Source organism: Helianthus annuus, chromosome 3, assembly GCF_002127325.2.
Source record: "Helianthus annuus cultivar XRQ/B chromosome 3, HanXRQr2.0-SUNRISE, whole genome shotgun sequence".
Lineage (NCBI taxonomy): Eukaryota > Viridiplantae > Streptophyta > Magnoliopsida > Asterales > Asteraceae > Helianthus > Helianthus annuus.
In genome coordinates this window covers 168,332,614-168,352,952 of record NC_035435.2, presented here as the reverse complement: position 1 = coordinate 168,352,952, position 20,339 = coordinate 168,332,614, and the positions used below count along the sequence as shown (strand labels likewise).

General features: G+C 35.0%; 2 protein-coding genes across 2 annotated transcripts; one reads left to right on the top strand and one right to left on the bottom strand.

Annotated features, from left to right (window-relative positions):
- Window positions 1–3,500: 3,500 nt before the first annotated feature.
- Window positions 3,501–5,950, top strand: LOC110930679 (transcription factor MYBS3). The gene is made up of 3 exons (XM_022174032.2): window positions 3,501–4,111; window positions 4,518–4,726; window positions 5,276–5,950. Exons 1-3 carry the CDS (start codon window positions 3,811–3,813, stop codon window positions 5,816–5,818), a joined length of 1,053 nt encoding a protein of 350 aa, XP_022029724.1. The 5' UTR covers window positions 3,501–3,810; the 3' UTR covers window positions 5,819–5,950.
- A 1,958-nt stretch (window positions 5,951–7,908) lies between these two features.
- Window positions 7,909–11,599, bottom strand: LOC110930680 (acetyltransferase At1g77540). The gene is made up of 2 exons (XM_022174033.2): window positions 11,292–11,599; window positions 7,909–8,205 (listed from the first exon to the last, which is right to left on the bottom strand). Exons 1-2 carry the CDS (start codon window positions 11,550–11,552, stop codon window positions 8,134–8,136), a joined length of 333 nt encoding a protein of 110 aa, XP_022029725.1. The 5' UTR covers window positions 11,553–11,599; the 3' UTR covers window positions 7,909–8,133.
- Between the last annotated feature and the right edge of the window lie 8,740 nt (window positions 11,600–20,339).

Below are 20,339 nucleotides of genomic sequence, written 5' to 3'. Positions count from 1 at the left end.
TTTGATTGCAAAATTGTATTTTCTTGTGTTAATCAAGAGTTGTGGCTGTAAATTTGTTATCTGATTTGAGTCGTGTGATTCTTTTTATCAGATTTTGTTGAATCGTGTGATTCATTTTGTGTGATTCGTGTACTTGTAAAGTTGTAAAAGTTTTGGACTTAATCAAATTAGTCTTTATGTTTTTTACAAGTTGTAAGACATGGATCCACTTGTTGTCCAAACGTGGTTTTGGAGGCTACAAGTCGTGTGACTTGTGTTTTATCAGACATGTTTCTCTGATAATGTTACAGAATCTTGTGATTCTTTCTTGTTTGATCATATGAATTCGAGTTGGTTATAGATCCGTATGATTCTATATGATTTTGTATGATTCTTTTGTTTTGCCTTGTTGGCATGTTTTTGTTATTGTTGCTGTGAATCTAAAATTCATAGTCAATTGAAGAAGGAAGTTGTTTTCGTAATTTTTTGTTTACTACTAGATGAAAAATCGGTTGACGTTTTTCTTCAAATATTATGGTAAACAAAGTGTTGTTAAGTAAATTTTTGTCGGATGTGTATCTGATGTTGTTTTGCAATCATATGATTTTGTGGTATTTGGAATATGTTGTATGATTGTTCTCTTATTTAGTGATTACAACAAATTAGATGTGCCGTGTGGTAATCTATGAGTTTGCTCTCTGTCAATAGTGAATCTAAAGTTTTCTTGTCTTATTAAGAATATGTTTGAGATACTAATGTTGGGAGAAAGTTACTATAAAAGTTTTTCTATAACTGGTGTTGTATCTTGGTGTGTTGGTTTTTTTACTGTCACCATGCTAAAATTCAGTTGTGTATTATATGTTGAAATAATTTCTTTCATACAGTTTGTTTCTGTCTTTAATGTTTGAAAGTTGTATTTGAAAATTAACAAAACTATTTCTAAGTGTTATACATCCAACAGTCTCTTAGTCTTTTGAATGGCAGATTCAAAAGAACTAAGGTACTCGGTTGTTTTAATTGTTGAAAAAAAAACTTAATGGGGGCTTTAATGATTGTTTTTTAAAATACATATCTTTTAAATTGTTTTCCTCGTAATTCCTCATAACAAAATATAAATGTTAAATTCTTTTATCTAGAGGGTTAAGTCTCCATTAACAAAATTTTTTACTTGAATAATTTTTTACTTGAATAATTTTTTACTTTAGAATAGTTTCAGCATGTATGTGTTTTGTGCTTTGAGATGTTCGGAAAAGGTAGGTCTAAATGGATTTGCTAGGTGTTTTGAGCCTTGTAAACACTAAAAGTATTGAAGAGGTGAAGGAAATGTGGAGTTCAATGATTTGATGGGCATAATGTTTCCAGTGGTTAATCCACATCGTCTCTTAAAGAGTCCAGGGAAGTTCACTGATTTTGCTTTGTAAATAATGCGGTTTATTGAAAAAGATGTTTTTATTGTTTAATATGTTTGCCTATTAAATTGAGGGCGGGTGTTGAAATATACATGTGTCTAATTTAATTGTCAAACATATAATTCATTAAATGTTATCTTGTTTAATTTTCATGTATTGAGCTGCTTATTTTTGTTGCTGGGCTAAAAGATATTTACTGCTAATATGGGCTTGAACTTGCTGATGGGCTGAGACGGGCTTAGAGCTATGTTGGAATGAGGTGCTGGTATTTAAAGGAGCAGTTCATTCAGTTGTAAAAATAAGAAACTCCAGAATCTTCATAGACGCTCTTCTTTATCGAGTCATCTTTCCCCAAAACTCTCTATCGCAATCTCTTTCAAGTATCAGGCTCTTTCAAGAAGTATCAAGCAAATGGAGGGTTTCTGGTTTATTCATTGTCATGCTGTATTGTTCAATCATCTCGTGTATACTCTCGGTTGTTTGAGAGATTATTGTCTGATTATACTCTCAAGTGTTCGAGAGTTTGTTTCTGGTTGTTCTCTCCAATGTGAGAGAGTTTGTTCTTCGTGTATTGATGGTCATCAATTGATGATCATCCAGGTATTTTTCTGTATCATTTGTTTTGTATAATTTCTGATCTCACTTATAGTGAGATCTAGGTTTGGGGGTGTTTTTGGTTTGGGTAAGATAATAAAGTTTTCGTCACAGTTTTTGTCGCTTCTTTTTGTGTTATTGTATTGATATCTATGGTTTGGTCCAAGGTTCATACCATTTTTGACAGTATCAAATCGTTGCACATTTGTCATGGTGGTTGAGTCAATTGACCTTGATAAGTAGGCGATGACCTTGATAAGTAGGCGATGAGCTGATGACTAGGCGGTGCAAAAACCATGTCTAATGGCTTTGTAACTACATTGAGAGAATGAAGTGGACACATTTGTGTATTGAGCTTTGATTCTCTGTCTCGACTAACTAATTCTTTTCATTTCCCATGTATACACTGCATGGTGCGTTAAAGTATTCAGAAGGGGGCAATTCATTCATCGTAGGAAAACATTGTAGATTGATAATCTCACCTTTTGTGTGAATGTTTTTAACATATAAAACAATTATAGAAGGTTGTTTATTTTAGACATTTTTCAGAAACTCACCTACAAAATAAACTTTATAAATCAACAAATGGTGGATATCATCTCATAAAAAAATAGTCTATTATGTTGAATCAAACATAGAACAATTTACGAATGAGGAGTAATGGAGTATGCTTCAATGACCATATATAAGTTATTCAAGAGCACAAACAAACTAAGAAAACACATGAAACTAGTATGTGTATAATAACAGGTATCGGATAATGAGATGATTGATTTCGTATCATGTAACATACATGTATGCATTCTTGGATCTAAAATTAAAGCACTTAATGTAACTAGTATGTGGTAATATGTCATACATAGAACCACATGTTTATCCTCTCCCATTTCACATTTGACTGCCACAACTTCATATGTAGGGATTACAAAGTAGTTAACAAATTCTTCTAATTTCACACGAAGCCAAACGAAACCAATAAACATATAGTCATATCTGTAATCCATTCTGTATCATAATGAAACTTATTTGTCTGTCAAAGTTTAATACTGAGGGATTATCCCAACAACTTCGAGCTGGTTATCCTCATTACAATTAAATCAAATAATGTTAACTTTAGAACCCTCTAAGTATAAACCAAATGACTTATAGCCTAGCACTATCAAAGTCACGAGGTACATCCTAAAGATGTTTCTCTTCAAACAATGAGGGTTCAAATCCAAATTTTAAAAATACATCCTCATGCTACATTAAATAAGGCTGGCATATCGTGTTGACACGATCTGTTAAGACACGAATACGAAACAGATAAACATGAACACGACACAAAATCTTATTATGTCAGTTTTTGCAAACACAAACACAAACCTCGGGTTATACAAACACGACATGTTAAAACACGAAAAATTTTACAAGTCTCACCAGAGTCCAAGAACACACAAGGACCCCATCCATCAATCACTAAAACTACAAGGAGACAATGAAACTTATACTTGGCTCACACTATTTACACATTTATTTACAAACGGATCATGTTGTATACTCTCTCTCTTCGCCCTATCTTCTTCTTCCTTTTCATCTCTCTCTAAAAAAACACTCAATCCAATCAACCCAAAATCTCAACAAAATTCCCCACCACCATCAATCCAAATCCAAAACCCTAATCCCCAATCCAACCAAACACCCAAAAAGCACAATTCTTTACCCCCAATTAACACCTACCCTTTTCAATTACCCACCGCAATTTCACCCAATAATCTTGAATCATCATCGTTTATCGGTTATTCATCGATCGAATCGAATAACAGAACCGGAAATCGGTTAATCAGCGATGACGAGACGATGCTCTCATTGCAGTAACAATGGACACAATTCAAGAACTTGCCCTAATCGAGGTGTGAAGCTATTTGGGGTCCGGATTACTGATGGGTCGATCCGAAAGAGTGCCAGTATGGGGAACTTGAGCCACTATACCGGATCCGGTAGCAGCAATCTTTTAAATGGGTTTTCCGGCGGCGGCGGCGGCGATCTTGATTCGCCGGGTGATACTCCGGATCATAACGCTGCTGCTGACGGGTACGGGTCGGAGGATTTTGTTGCCGGGTCGGGTTCAAGCCGTGAAAGGAAAAAAGGTTGAAACTTTGGTTAATTTGATCATTTTTGTTCAAGATTTTTTTTTTTAATAAGTTTAATCTAGTTTTGTTGCAATTATGTTGCTTTTTTATTCTTAATTCCAAAAAAAATGTTCAAATGCAATTGATTATGCTTTGTTTTCGATCATATATTTACCGATTATCGAGCCGGGGTCTCACTGGAAGCAGCCTCTCTATTCCTATGGGGTAGAGGTAAGGCTGTCTACATCTGACCCTCCTCAGACCCTACGTTAGCTTTGCTATTGGTGAGATTTACTGAGTATGATAATGATGATATAAAGTTAGTTTACGTTGGATATATGCATTGGTAACGAAAGTGTTGATCTTAGTACACCATTTTTTAAAACTTAACTAATGTTTTTGGGATGTTGTATTTGGTTTGCAGGTGTTCCGTGGACGGAGGAAGAACATAGGATGTTTTTGTTAGGTTTACAAAAGCTCGGAAAAGGCGATTGGCGTGGGATTTCTAGAAACTATGTGATTACGCGGACACCGACTCAAGTTGCAAGCCATGCCCAAAAGTATTTCATAAGACAGAGCAATATTTCTAGGAGAAAAAGACGGTCCAGCCTCTTCGATATCGTAGCTGATGATGTAAGTATCACTTGTTGGGCCGGTTGGGCTAGCGGGTCAAAATGGGTCGCGTTGGGTTGAGGTTGTATGTAGAGGTGTACAAACCGTTTTCCGTTTCAAACCGAACCGGTTTTTTGTTGTTGCAAACCGATTTTTTTTTCCAAACTGGTTCGGTTTTAAAACTGGTTTCCAGGGTTCAAATCCCAAACTGGTTAAACTGATTTCGGTTCGGTTTATAAACCGGGTTGGGACAAAAAATGGTTTCTAACCGTTTAAACTGTTTTTTTTTTTTCAACCGGTTCGGTTTTAAAACCGGTTTCAAAGATCAAGAATACGAACCAGTTTACAAACCACCGAGTTGAATCGGGTTGAAACCGGTTTTTCGGTTAAAAAAACCGGTTTCGACCCTAAAACCGTTTTTTTTGTACATGTCTAGTTGTATGCATTAAAAGTGGACTTGCGACTTTCGAATGTTGTTTGTTAGCTAAATCTTTTGTTGACCCGTCTAAAATGAAACCGAATACAAACATTAATTTTTTTTTTTTTTTTGTGTTTATTGAATTTGTGTAGTCTCCCGACACTCATATGATGCCGTCTCATGACTACCCTGGCGGGAACCCGTCACAACCAGAGGCTCAATCCATAAACAACCCGTTAACCATACCGACACTAGAAGAGGAAGAAGACGAAGGCGAGTCAATGGATTCCGCAAACTCAAACACAGTTGACTTTCCCGTCGACTCAACACCTGCGAATCTCGAGGGTGCACAATGCGTGTATCCGGTTATGTTTCCAGCATACATGCCTCCACTCATACCGGTCGCTATCCCCTACTGGCCCGGACCAGGGTCGGTTCAAGATCAACCTACATCGGTCAAAACGGAGTCTCACGAGGTTCTTAAGCCAACGGCTGTTCATTCAAAGAGCCCGATCAATGTGGATGATCTTGTTGGCATGTCGAAGCTGACTTTAGGAGAGTCGATTGGTGATGGTGCGCAGGCTTCACTGAAACTTGTTGGCGGGCTGAGCCGGCAATCTGCGTTTCATGCAAGTAATCCGGGTCCGAGAGCATCAAATATCGATCCGAAGCACAATCCTATTCATGCAGTTTAGATGGTAAAAAAAGGTTTCGGTTTGTTCTTGGTTTTAATTATGCAGTAGGATCTAGCTATGTTTGTAATGATGTTTCAACAGATCAGAAAACCTCTGTATACAATATGATATCTTTCTGCCTGTTTTATGGTTTCTTTTTTTTTTTTTTACTTAAAAGTTGGTAAATGTTAGGAAATGTTATTTTTTTCCTAGATATGTTTCCATATATATTCTACTATAATGTTAAAATAATTCGATTTTTTAATGGCTAAGGGGCTGTTTGTTTACCTCTTTATGAGGCTCTTAATGGTTCAGACCTATTATTGGTTCTGCACTTAATGGTTCAGACTGTTTGTTTCACGAGCAGATGTCTGAATGGTTCAGGCATTTGCCTCTGAATAGTTAAGATTTATACAGAGTCTGAATGGTTAAGACCTCTAATCTGAATTGGTTAGACATTTGCCTTTGAATGGTTAAGCATTATACAGGCTCTTAATGGTTCAGACCTCTCTTACTGGTTCAGACCTCTTACTGGTTCAACACTTAATCATTCAGATGTTGCCAAACAGCTCCTAACTCACACACCCTTAAAATATACTTTTAAATCTACACTGATGTCCATCGTAGGACTAGAGCCCTTGCCACTAGGGGTGGAACAGCTTTCCAATAGACCTGATACTGCTAGGCTACAAGCCCTTTGGTAACTGATCCTAATTCATTCCGCGGTTATTATCATGAAAAACGGAACTTGAGGATCAAGTTAGATGTGCCATAAAAGTAGAAGACTTGGGAGGAATTACTTGGAATGTCACAAGCTATAAAAAGAAAGATGACTTCAAAGTCAATATCTGTCATGGCATTTGAAGTTTGAAATGATGATTACTTCAAAGTTGGTAGACGTGTTACCAAGTAGGAATTCCAAGAAAATATCAATGTCTTTAAATTCAGTCTTGGAGTACAAACAATCCGAGTGTAGACCGATTCACACTTGGTGTAGATTCTTGGATTTATGTGTTACTAGTGAGTTGACCCGAGTTAGTAGTCAACTCGAACAATCTCATGACCCGGTGAGGTGACTCCTTTTTATTCAAGAAAGACAACGGGGGTGTTATCTTCAGCTTCAACCCGACTTGAATGTTTATACGAGGCAAGTGGCTCGAGCTAAATTGGCTGAGTTACTAGCCAACAAGATAGTTCTACTTAAAGCATATGCAATCTTTAGATCTGATACAATGCTTAAAAAGCCACATGTAACCCAACAGACTATTGATAGCTGGCTTATTCAATTTACACCCGGGTGAATATATTTTACTTGCACCTAATTGATGTGATCATTGTTTTAAAAAAAAATTGTTCTCCTTTTTATTCAACAAATCATTACTTTCTCTTATAACTTTAATTTATAATATTTTATAGCAACTTTATTTAATTTATCAAGATATAACTTGACATAAAGTTCAATATATAGACATAAGCTCGCATAAAAATTTTCAAAAGTTTTATAACTTGTTCATATCACAAACTAAATATTGTATATCAAATTATACATGAGAAGAAACTACAAAATTTGATCATGTATTCTTTCAGAATTAACATACTTAATATGATTTTATATATTAATGATTTAGTATTCGAATATTTCAAAATTTGATATTTAGCAGTTAGATAATGCATGGTGAAGTTTATGTCAATGTGATATTTAAATTTATGTTGCTACAAATGTGATATCGTTTAACGCCCCAGTGACACATGGGATGTTTTCATTGGCCCAAAAGTTAATTATACACATATCAACACATACTTGCCCAACGTTATCTATTATAATGATTGAGCCCTTCACTCCATAACATTTAGGCCACCCAATGTGGGCTCACGCATCCTGCCACATCATCTCCATAGTGCCCCAAACACTAATTCTATGGCGTTATAGGCCACTCCGCCAAGCAGATAACGAGCGCTAAGGATGATTTGGGGGGCCTACATGCGTATTATCCGATCAGATTCCCTTTCTTAATTTAAGTCAATGTTAAATTGGGGCGTCATGTTGCCCTAAAATATATGTGACGCTGATGTGACGTTCCCACACCATGCAACCTTTGTCTAAACAAATATGTATAATGATTACAAATGTTTAAATTTCTTAATACCACAAGTTCTATAGATTCTTGTAGTTACAATGATTTATGGGCAAACATTTGTTGTACACAATATCATTGAGCAAGGTATGAACTTTGAATATGCTACAAACATATGAGCATTGGCTTATTCAACATGCATCAAAAGTATGTTCATCATCTATAAACACAAATGTGAAAAGAACAGATGATCTGTAAGCTTCAAATGCTAGATTTGAGATCTTCAGAGAACAAGACAGATTTCCAAGCAGGATTTCTGGGTACAAAAGTGTCCTGTCATATGCAAAACAGCAAAAACCAAACAATATTAAATCTAAGAGAAGATGCACCCGCCCGGGGGGGGGGGGGGTCATATACATGAATTGACTTCAAACAAAACATGAAAAGCGCGACACTTTTTTTTCTGGTAACCATGAGAACCCACTAATACTAAAGGGTATGGTGAGGCCCATCCCCACGAGGATGGGCCGCCACGTAGGCGCCACATCACCGGCTCGTGGGGGATGGGCCTCCTCACTTTTGAGGGGGGGTGGAGGATGAGGCTACCCCACCTTATTATTTTATAATTTTCTAAGTTTTTTTTTATTAACTTTATTAAAACTTTATAAAAATTAAAAAATAAATAAATTCATTTCATAACATAAAAAAATTACATTTCCTAAAAATAAAAAAACATTTCCGAAAAATTAAAAAAAAATTACATTTCCTAAAAAAAAAAAAAAAACCACGACGTCCATTTTTTCTTCACCTCTTCCTTCATCCTCCGATACACCTCTCGTTCATCCTCCGGAACCGAGTCGAGATCCAACCTCATTATCCTAAAATCCTCCGCTCGAGCATAGTCGGCCGACACGTTTTTCTTGTGACTATATTTTTCGGCCGCAAAGTCTTTAAACGATCGGAATTCGGAAATTAACTCGTCCATTTTCGAAGACGCCTTCGAGCCGCCACCTCCACCCGAGCCGCCCCCTCCACTCGAGCCGGCCCCTTTGCGCTTTGCGGCCGCCTCTTTTTTTGCTTTGTCCCTTCCGCCGGGACGTTCGATCTCGCGAAGTTGGCGGTTGCGATTGGAATTGGTCAAGTTGAACCGAGTTGCGTTGCATGTATTGTTGGTATGCTTGGTATTGTTGCATTTGTTGAAGTTGGGACATTTGATTGAAGGCGTTAGGTGATTGTTGGAAACCCGAAAACGTAAATGGTGGAGACCCCCATGAAGGATCCATAGTCGGAGTGTAAGTGGGACTAGAAAAAAAGTTAGGATTGTTCGGGTTGGGATTGTTCGGGTTGGGGTCGTTTGGGTTGAATGGATTCATGATGGTAAAAAAAATGAGAGTGTTTTTTAAAAAAATGGATGAGAGTAGGAGAAATGGATGTGAAATGGTATAAAAGAATGGAAGAGGTTGATAAATATTTAAAGTGGAAAAGGTAATTTTTTTTTATTAAACTATCCGTTATATAACGGATATAATTTTGAAAGTGGGGCGGCAACATCGGCTGTGGGTTGCTGGGGACGCCGGGACGGGAGGGAGGGGGGCGGTGTGGGGGACCGGCACCGGTCCTAGCCGGGCCTAGCCGGCCCCCATACCTTCTAGTCTAAAGCAATGGGGTTAGGTATAAGTATAACACATCATCTGCCCGACAGGTGACTGTCACGACTCACGGGGTTAAAGTCAGAAAACAATGAAAGCTGGATTCAACCTTAGGCCTCCGCTAGTGAGCCACCGGCCCACCCCTTGAAGGTTAAAAACTTAAAAAGGGCGACAATGGTGTGCACCAAGCTTCTTTGAATTGTCCATTGAAAGTTCACAAGTCAGCGAATCACTAACAGAGGTTTCGATACCGAAAAATACAAGAGTACCAATTGTTCTTGAGTTTCATGTTCAGAAACCAAAATACACATACTATCTCTATAGTTAGTCAATTCAAGAGAGTCTTCAAGTTTAAAGACCATCAAGAAGAACAATTTATCAATTCACAGTTGGTTCTTCTTAATCTTTCTATGTGATTGTTATCCATAAATGGCAAATTCAAGAAATTTCCAACTGCAATCCACCCTTATAAACTTCACAAGTCACTCAAGTATGTTGGGGAATTTTCAGATTGCCGGATGATCAGAGAGGCGTGTAATCACTCTCAGATCAAATTATTTCGGTGGTTCACCCGAATAATTCAATCGGATACAACTCTGATTTCGAGAAATTGAACTAGTGTATGTTGTTTTTTGTGAATTGATGAACCAGAAAATTGTAATCAAAACTGAATACTATTTCGGTGGCTCTGCCCCTTGGACCCCGCCAGGGGCTGCCGCCCCTTGGACCCTGCTCCCAGGGGCGCTGCCCCCGGACCCCCGCCAAGGGGGCGCTGCCCCCTTGGAACCCCCATAGAGTACGGGCTCCGCCCGTACACTTCGAATAATAATAACTCAAACAAGCGTGCACTCCCGCACCTCCTAACTTGCTTGATGTGTATTATTATTCGCTTTGATTACCAAGTCAATCCCCGATTACACTAAAATATCTAACAAAGTAGACCTCCATAAAAAGTTAAATTGTATTAAGATGTGTTATGGGGGCTTTATTGGGGATCCGGAGAAAAAGTGGAGCCACGTAAGCAACCATCGTTCACCTTCTTTGAATCATTCCCCCTGTTGTGGTTCCACCTTCACACTTCCCCCATGCAATGCAACATCTTTTTTTCTCCTTGCTCACGCCCGTTATTTGCCCCAAGCCCCTGCCCCCCCACCTGCTACACCCCCACCCGTAGAGGTGTTCACACCCCTACAGGCGTTGACATGGCACCAACGGTGCCCCCTTGAAGCGTCACAACACATGTTGTTTGCATTGTGGCTCTTACGCCCACCTGCCACATCATCACCTTTAGCGCCCCAACACCACAACATAGGGGATTGGAAGGGGCTTTAGCCTTTGAGAGCGAGTCACCATTCTTTTCTTCTTCTAAATACACAACCAATCCTATTTATCCACCTCAATCCCAATACCACATTTCACGTAAAGCCCCAAAACACCCCGTTTAGAGCCCCTTCTACCAAATATCAATCCTACGTGATGCCACGTAACGCTTTTTGTCATCTCAAAGCCTCTTTAGAGCCTCCACAACACGTAGTCTAACAAAGTTCATATCGCAGAATTTAAACCAACTATTTCACAATCAGACACATATTTTGTTGCTTCTAATGCACAAGCAAAATAATTTACTAGCTAAGATTCAGTCAAATACTATTTAGAAGACTTATATGAACTAAAATTGATTTGGATTCAGTGAGAAAAAAAAAAAAAACATTCATACGATGAAAAAATAAATTTAAAAAAATTGAAGAAACGATGGAGATGGGAGCTTACAGAGATGTAAGAGCAGGTGGGGATAACGGATAACTTATTGGATTGAGCGTGATTAAAGGCGGCAACAGAGAGATGTGAAGCTAACCCTAAACCCCTCTTGCTTGAGGGGACGAAGGTGTGAGTAATATCCATAACTTTTCCACCATTTCTTAACTCGTACTCTATGTATGCTTTCTTGTCCTCTGTTTCAAACCTTTTGTCCCTCTCGTTCCATACTATCTTCGGAGCCTCCGCCGTTGCTCCGCCGCTCCCCGTCGCCATTTCTTTGTTGTGGTTTACACGCAAATTGCAAATTTTTTGTTGGAGTTAGATGCCGTTTTAGGGGGGTGTTTGGCCTAACTTTTTTTAACAAAGCTTATAGCTTTTTTTAGCTTTTTAAAGTTATGCTTATTATAAGCTAATTTGAATAAGTTTATTTGAAGATGGTTTTCTAGCTTATTTGAAAAACTTCTTTGTGTAAGAGCAAATTATATAAAACTAGGTTATGGCCCCGTGTATTACACGGGTTGATTAATGAAAACGATATAATTTATTATTTGTAAATACTTATTATTTTTAATCCACTCTTGATAGTTTTGATTGAACATTCGTAAGTTGTCACTAATTAATAGCATTGAATTTTTTGGGACAAAGCTCTAATAACATTGAAATTTATGGGATAAACCTCCTAAAATTATAAAATAAAAAACCAAGTCATCAAAATTCACACCAACAAAACTTGGAAAAAGTTGAATTAAAGAAAGAAATATTGGTTTTTAATAATCCCAACTATTCGTCGTTTCCCGTTAACAGTTTCAATTTCAAAAATAACCACTATCTGTCCCAACTATCAACATATTAGCTTCAAATGAACCATGACTAACGGAACCCTAATGTTGTTACTCTCCGATCGCCGGAAAAACGTTTTTAGCAGGAAAAAGGTTCCTAAAGGTCTGATCTAATGTTACATAAAGGTTGGGGATGGAAATGTTGAGTTTTCCAGCCAAAAACTTGAGTTTTCCGGACAAAAAGAAGTTTTCCGGCGATGAAAGAATTTACGACGACCTCAATAATTGGGGCTTTTAGTAGAAAAATGTTCCTAAAGTAAGTAATAAGGTTACAAAAAGGTTTGTGACAAAAAAAAAATGAGTTTTCAACCAAAAATAAGTTTTTCGGTCAAAAACGTTTTTCCGACGACCGGAGACTAACAACGTTAGGATTCGAAAACATTAGTAGAATCCATGAGTTACCTATGCTTATTTTATTGTAATTCAATTTTCATAATTCCTATTGTAAAGTAAGGACAAGATAAATATAAATGGAAAAAAATAGTAAAAGATATAATTCATAGATTAAAATAATATATTCTTTATTTAAATTTAATTAACAAATATTATCTGTATCTATTTGTTTAGAATATATTCTTTATTTGAATCTTATTAACAAACTATCTATATCTATTTGTTTAGGGTAAAAGATAAAAAGATAAAACTTATGGATTAAAATAATATATTTTTTATTTAAATCTTATTAACAAATATTATTTATATTTATTTATTTAGGCGGGAAAAATAGTTGAGATCACCTCATAGAACGCCCTGTGTCCTTCATATGATTTACTTTATTATATGTATAGATAAGCTATAAGCTAATCTAAACACTTAAAAAGAGCTTATAATGATAGAAAATAAGCTATAAACTACTCTAAATTATAAGCACAAGCCAAAAAATAAAAGCTAGGCCAAACACCCCTTTGTCGTTTTGGTTTGTGATTTTGGTCATTTTATGAGTTTATTTCAAAGATTTCATTTTTCGTCTGTTGCTTTAAAAAGATTTCATCGTTGCCATTTTAGTCAACTAGGTTAACTTAATCAATTATTTCTGTTAACAAGAAAGGCAATTCGGTCATTTTATATGGCCGAATTGCCCTTGTAGATAACAGAATTACATATAAAATGACCGAATTGCCCTTCTCGTTAACAGAAAAAATAGATGAAGTTAACCCAGTGGACTAAAATGGCAACGATGAACCTTTTTGGAGCCACATACGAAAAATGAAACATTTGAATTAAACTGACAAAATGACCTAACCACAGAGACTAAAATGACATTTTACTCTTTTTTTCTTTCACGTGGAAAAAAGGGAGAAAAGTTGCACTAGTGGGATTTTCTACGCGATACGACAAGAATTCAGTTTCGGATGGTGTTGATTTAGTTTGTTATTGCATTGGTATGGTACCTTCGTGTTTTATACCGACTGAAAACCATAAAAACCATAAAAGGGAATGTTCTATGCAGAATACTAAATATTTCGAGAACACGCAAAACAAAATGAATCACCAATTTTTACAATCCTCAAAAACCTAAAAAGTAAATGAAAATGTTTGAAAATGTATGATTTATTGTTTCTCACACTAAAATTCAAAACTATGGAAAACTTTTAGTTTTTATATAACCTACACATCTATAGGCTATGTGTAGGTTAAATTTCCTACATGTATGTAACCTATGTGTTGGTAAAAATATATGGTTTTCTTTTGTATATATAATACACATATGAATGTTAGAAACATAAAATTTAAAAAATATGAACATTGAATCCCAAAATTCAGTGATTTAGAGTTGTTTTCGCAACAATTAGTGTTTTGTAATGATCCTTATCCAAACCATAAAAACCATAAAAGCATGTTTTGGCCTTTGATATCATCTGTTCTTTTATAGGTCCAACGCGTGTCGTGGACCAATGGGCGTATGTGGCACTTTGATAGTTTGATGGCGCACTTTGCACTTCGCATAACCGTGAGCCATTTCAGAGCAATCTTTGTACTTTTAACAGTGTGCGTGTGGTTCAGTACAAAGGTTGTGTGGACCAGGAAGCGGATCAGCCTAGGCGGACGACTGGCGTGCCGGCTGCAAAACAACAAGGGTAGACTTAACTCTTGAACAACCAAAAAACATCCAACATATGCACAAAATTCTCTGCAGTTTCTTGATCTTCTTTCTTCTTGTTTCAAGGTACTGTTCGGGTCCTCTTGTCAATCATGACAGTACTACTGATCCGGCTATTGTACTATGGAAAACAAAACAAGTTATCTCGGGAGACTCAAAATATATTTTAAGGGTCTCTGTCAAGCACGATCCTCAACCACAATTTCCATTATGTAATTTACTGCTTCTTTTTATTTATTTCTCGTATTGTAATCATAATAAAATTGTTTTATTCATTTACTAGGTTATAACCCCGTGTATTACACGGGTTGAAAAAAATGTAATTTTACATACTAAATAATAAAACAATATATCTTTAAAAACCTCATTTATTATACGGGTTGAATAAATGTAATTTTATATATTAAATAATAAAAAATATTATATTTTTAAGAACCTCGTGTATTGTAATTTATATATCAAATAATAAAAAAGTTAAATCTTGGTTTCTTTTATTATATAGTATAGATATAGATGCTCACATCGGTTGTTTCAATCGATAACATAATTTGTTTTCATATCATGGATCGATAAGCGTGCATGGTCTAAATATGTAAGAGTGAAATAAGTCGTTTTATATTTAAGATTTATGAATATATAAAACTCACTGAAATTAAACTAATAATATTTATCCATAAGATATTAAACTAATAAGATTTAGTAGGAGTGTTATCTATAATATAAGATATTAAACTAAAATTACATTTTTTTTCAACCCGTATAATACACAGTATTATAACCTATTAATAATAATAATAAACCTATGGTTATAACAGAAACATAATAACGGCAAATTATGATGTAAAAATAGGATTATATTTTAGTAAGGATAAAAATATGAAATTCTATCATTTTCATACCTAATCGAAATTCTAATAAAGGACTCCAATTAACGCCACATGGCAACCTCTCCTTCGCCCTCAATTATTTTTATTTAAATTATATAATAAAAATTCATATAAAACTATTATGCGATTAACTTAAATTATCAGTCAGTCAGAGCAGCAGCCGGGGCCCAATAAAACATCGCGTCTGAGAATGCTGGGCTGACGGATAACTGTCCTTGACGGGGACCCGATGACCAATGGTCCATGTACATATTGAAAGTCACCCTTCAAAAAAAAAAAAAAAAGTTAAAGGTAGTTTCAATATTTATTTATGATTCATCCATTATGCTAAATCAACACAATAATTTATATAAATTAATAATATTATAAAACCATTAGTTGCTATGAATAATATAAAATATTGTGAGTAATAAAATATGTGAATGATAAATCAACTTAATATAAATTATTTATAATCTATTATTATATGATATTAGATTTTCTTAGAATACATGTTAACATCGTATCATCTCTTAAATTTACTTAAAATTGTTTTTTATTACTTTTTTAAATAAGGGTAATATAAAAAAATTGTAAAATTATAAAATTACATTTACTCAACTCATATAATAAACGAGATTTTTAAATATATATTGTTTTATTATTTGATATATAAAATTACATTTATTCAACTCGTGTAATAAACGAGATTTTAAAAATATATATTTTTATATTATTTGGTATATAAAATTACATTTATTCAACCCGTGTAATACACGGGATTCTAACCTAGTTTATTCATTATTTATCATATTTACATAAGTTTAATTTTTTTCATACACGGGTATGGTTAGGTTATAACCATTTATTATGATTATAATAATAAGGATATAGATAAATAGATATAGATAATGATAATAATAATAATAATAAACCTACGATTTTAGTAAGGATAAAACATATGAAATTCATCATTTATCATACCTAATTTATTCATTATTTATCATATTTATATAAGTTTAATTTTTATTAGTATTATTAATAATTTTAATCAATTGAATGAGAGAATGACAAGTGTCCCAAAACAGGTTTCTTTTATTATATAGTATAGATAAGCAAAAGGTTCCTATATTATTGTTTTATTCATTTCCATAAATCTTTGTCAACCCTTTGGGAGCCTTTAAAAGGCACTTAGCAGTTAACCCTTCGTTATATCATTCCCAAAGAATATACTTTAGTACGGGTTTGGATTTAATATTATTAATGTCCTACTCAACTCATTTAATAATCTCCAAAAGTATGGTAGGTTGTGGAATTAATTTAAATAATTTGACGGCTTGAGGATGAGTAATATCTTTTGTAATACTATTGGAAACTTCAATTTCTAGTTCTCTTTTTGACATGAGCGTCAATGTTTTCTTATCCAGACTGGACAAACGTGCAATGTCATGGCTACTTCGTCTACGTAAAAGCTCTTTATCTTAACATAACAATTGTATTGCGAAAGTATTCTAGATATTCACGATAAGTTCTAGCAATAATAGCTAAACACTTATTGAATTTGTCAGGAACGGTACTGATAACGAGTTGACGAACAGTTGATGTGCACTTTTGAATTTGCGTCAAACTCTTTTTTAACCTCCCATTGTAACCTTCATGAAACCGTTCAAACCTTGTATCTGGATTCATATCCTAGACAATTATCTTAAAACTAATTCATTTGGTAAGCGGAATCTTGCTCTAAACGTATCTGCGTTGTACTTCGACTATTTGGTGAAGTAATCATTCATTAGAACTTCATGAGTCAATTCGCGATCACGCGGAACATATTTTTCTTTGATTTTTCCGTATCTTGAAGCTCACTTGCTGTGGCGGCAACTTTGGACAAAAACTCTATACCACTAGAACCGGACGAGTCAGAAAGAAAATAATCAAAGCCACTAGAATTAGATAACCCGAAGGTAACTCAAAACCACTAGAATTTGATTGAACATCAATTTTGTAAAGATTTTTCTAAAAAAGTATAGAAGTGCATAGAGTAGAAAAGAGTGATTAAAATAACGTAAAAATGGTGGTATATACAACGTTTTAGAAATAGGGTATAATTTTTTATTTAAAAAATAGCTGCTCCCAACGATTCTTTCCATCCACCACACCCGAATTCTACAACCCGGACCATCTACTCACTCCATGAACCAGTAAGAGGTCTAAATCCTTAAGAGCCATTATTATGCTTAACCGTTCAGAGACAAATGTCTGACCAATTCAGATTAGAGGTCTTAACCATTCAGACTTAGTATAATGCTTAACCATTAAGAGGCAAATGTCTGAACCATTTAGACACCTGCTCACGAAACAAACAGTTTAAATTATTAATTACTGAATTGGTAAAATGTCTGAAGAGGCAGCTGGCCATTAGAAATAAAGCCCAACTTTGGGTGACAACAGGGGATTCAAAAAACAAACTGGAAAGCAAAAATGTTTTGCCCGATATGCTTGCCTTTTATTTTTAGTCAATAACACTTGCGCATTATCTTACGTCATGTTTAAATAGTTGTTTAATCACTAATCATTGTCGTTATCTTTAAAAAAACAATAGATTTGTTTCTAAAAAATCCATACCAATACCGTATTCATTTTAATGGTTTTCTCAACGTGTCGGTATAAAATTCATTAAAAATAGAATTTTATTCGCAATAGAGTATTAATCTGGTAACGGTACAGTAATAAACCGAACTGATATAGGCCGAAAAATTTGAGTACCGGTATTGATGTAAAATACATGTCGGTATCTTGTTGGGTATATCTCGTTTTGTTGTTATACCGAATGCCTGTACCATACCGATATCAACCAATACCGACTGAAAGTGCGCTGCAAAACCGAAATGATGCCGACAAAATTACCATCCATCAAGTGAAGTAATGTAAAAAGATCGTTGTCCATCACAAAGCGCGAGCTTAGTGGTATACTCCCTGGTTACTATTATTATAATTATAATTATTAATAAATGAGACTAAATTTGCTGGTCGGTTGTCACCCATTGTCCCTCAACAACGTATATAATTATAACACTGGCCGCAACATTTTACTCTCTTTAGGGTTTCAACCCTCAGTTTTAAAATTATTAACATATTAGTCTTATATTTTATAATTTTTGAACAACATGATGATAGTTTCTCATTAAAACCTAAAATTAAAGTATTTTCAATATTTAAACAACATGTCTGTCTAAAATCTAAGATGTTATTGTTATATTTTTTTTCAACGTTGAGTTCCTACTTTTGTTTAATACTAATTTGGGATGTAATTAATTAGTTTATTTGATCTTAAGAAACAGTTCTATTTGCCAAAAAAAAAAAAAAAAAGCCACTCATTCTACTTAACGTTTGATGATTTGTGTAGTGTGTACTATCTGTTATTTTGTTCATCTAAAATCTTTTGAACCGATAAAGATAAAACACGACTTTCAGGAGTAATATTTGATTGCATTTGCTCATCCAAACAGATAATGGCGAAAGTGGATGTACTGACTAGTAAAATGTACGAGAGTAGCTAGCGACTAAAGTATAAGGGGAAAATTTGACTAACTTGTATATTTTTAGTCTGTTTTTGAAAATATTGTGCTTGCCGGTAGTCACGACTTCAAGTAGTGGGATACGCAACTAGTCAAAGAATTAGAAAAAAAGGACCCTTTGGAAATTTCCTAATCTTAACATTGAAGCACCTATAAAAACAACCCTTTTTCATTTCAAGCTCCATCAAACACCTATCCAAAAAACAAAGGATGATTCAGCACACCATAGATATTGATATCCCAGCGGCCGAACAATTTGTTATCGTCGATCCACAACCCACAAAAACCAACATTTTCACATTTTTCACCGTCGCCTATTTGTTTCAACGCATGGGTCTAGTGGTGCCTCTCCGCCACCTATGGGCTCACTATTACCCGCGAGTAGCATATGGAGAAGAAGGTGTTGTCATGCCTCATTCTACACTTGGTTTTATCATCAATGCGCTCCTTGCTTTTGTGGAAATTAAGTCACAGTGTCTACCTGGATTCCCTTTCCAAACTCACCCTCATTCAATCATGTTCTCGGTTACCAGTCTCCTCATGTATGGTCTGGCTTCCGCTGCTGAACTATTCATTTGTGGTGCAGGTGTTGACCGTTCTTCCGTTTATGCCATTATTGCTCACTTGGGAAAGATTGGCTCGCTGTGTATTTTGGTGGCATCTTTGGCGTCTTTGTTCTACTTTTGAATCTATCTTAATTATGAGTTGATTAATTATGTTGCAGCATACCCTGCCTGTTGTGTCTAAAATAGTACGTGAAGTCGTCACAGGTGAAGTGCATGATATATATAAAAACTACATAAGTTGTGCATGTGGGTAGTATGCTAATAACGGTAGAAAATATTAAACTCCTCTGTATTGTTGTTGAGTTGTGGATAGTATTGTTGCAAGTCAAACCAGTCAACTGTGTTTCTTTTGTCTAGTTTTACGTTTAATAAAGTCCAATGGTGTGAGTTGCAAGAAAATGATAGTAGGGGGTGCAATGTAACCATTCTATGGTTAATTTAAGATGAGTTAGTTACGATATATTCCCGTGTTTACTAATGGAAAGAACTGAAAGAAAGTGAAAAATATCAATGTTTTAAAAACCGGTATTTTAATCGTAACGAGTTAGACTTAGAAATGGTTCAACCGCTTGAACCGAGTTGTAACGGGCGGTTCAACCGTGTAAAATAATAAACTCTATAAATCCATAAAATATAATTTCAACTCAAAAAATAATCTAGAACTACATCATTCAGTAATAAAAAAAAATTATTCTAAAAGTTAATCTATAACCAAAAGATTATCCAAAAGTTCATGATTAAATACCCATTATATAGCAATTAGCAAACACTATAACAAATAAAACATGAATGGTTGAACAGAAGTCAAAAGAAGGTAAACCTGAATGATCGGTTGAAGAACTTAATTTGAAAAACCCAATGATTTTCTATCTTTGAGTGAGGAAGAAGTTTGATCGATGTGGATAGTCATTTGTGGGTGCTAAGTTTTACACTTTAACTAAGAGGGTAAATAGTAACCTTTTTAAGCACCTAAAAATTAAAAGTTCAAATTTTTATCTTTAGTCCGGTATGAACCGGTACCAGTATATTGGTTTAAATCGGTATAACCCAATTTACCGGCAGTACAACTTCTTTATCCTTTCCTTAGTTTATCGGTATGATTCGTGCCGGCTA

Bases quoted from the DNA above. Each gene is read 5' to 3' on its own strand.
- LOC110930679 (XM_022174032.2), top strand. From the start codon at position 3,811: ATGACGAGACGATGCTCTCATTGCAGTAACAATGGACACAATTCAAGA. The intron at 4,112-4,517 runs GTTGAAACTTTG...TTTGGTTTGCAG, and splicing joins AAGCCGTGAAAGGAAAAAAG to GTGTTCCGTGGACGGAGGAA. The intron at 4,727-5,275 runs GTAAGTATCACT...GAATTTGTGTAG, and splicing joins TCGATATCGTAGCTGATGAT to TCTCCCGACACTCATATGAT.
- LOC110930680 (XM_022174033.2), bottom strand. From the start codon at position 11,552: ATGGCGACGGGGAGCGGCGGAGCAACGGCGGAGGCTCCGAAGATAGTA. The intron at 8,206-11,291 runs GTAAGCTCCCAT...TGCATATGACAG, and splicing joins CCACCTGCTCTTACATCTCT to GACACTTTTGTACCCAGAAA.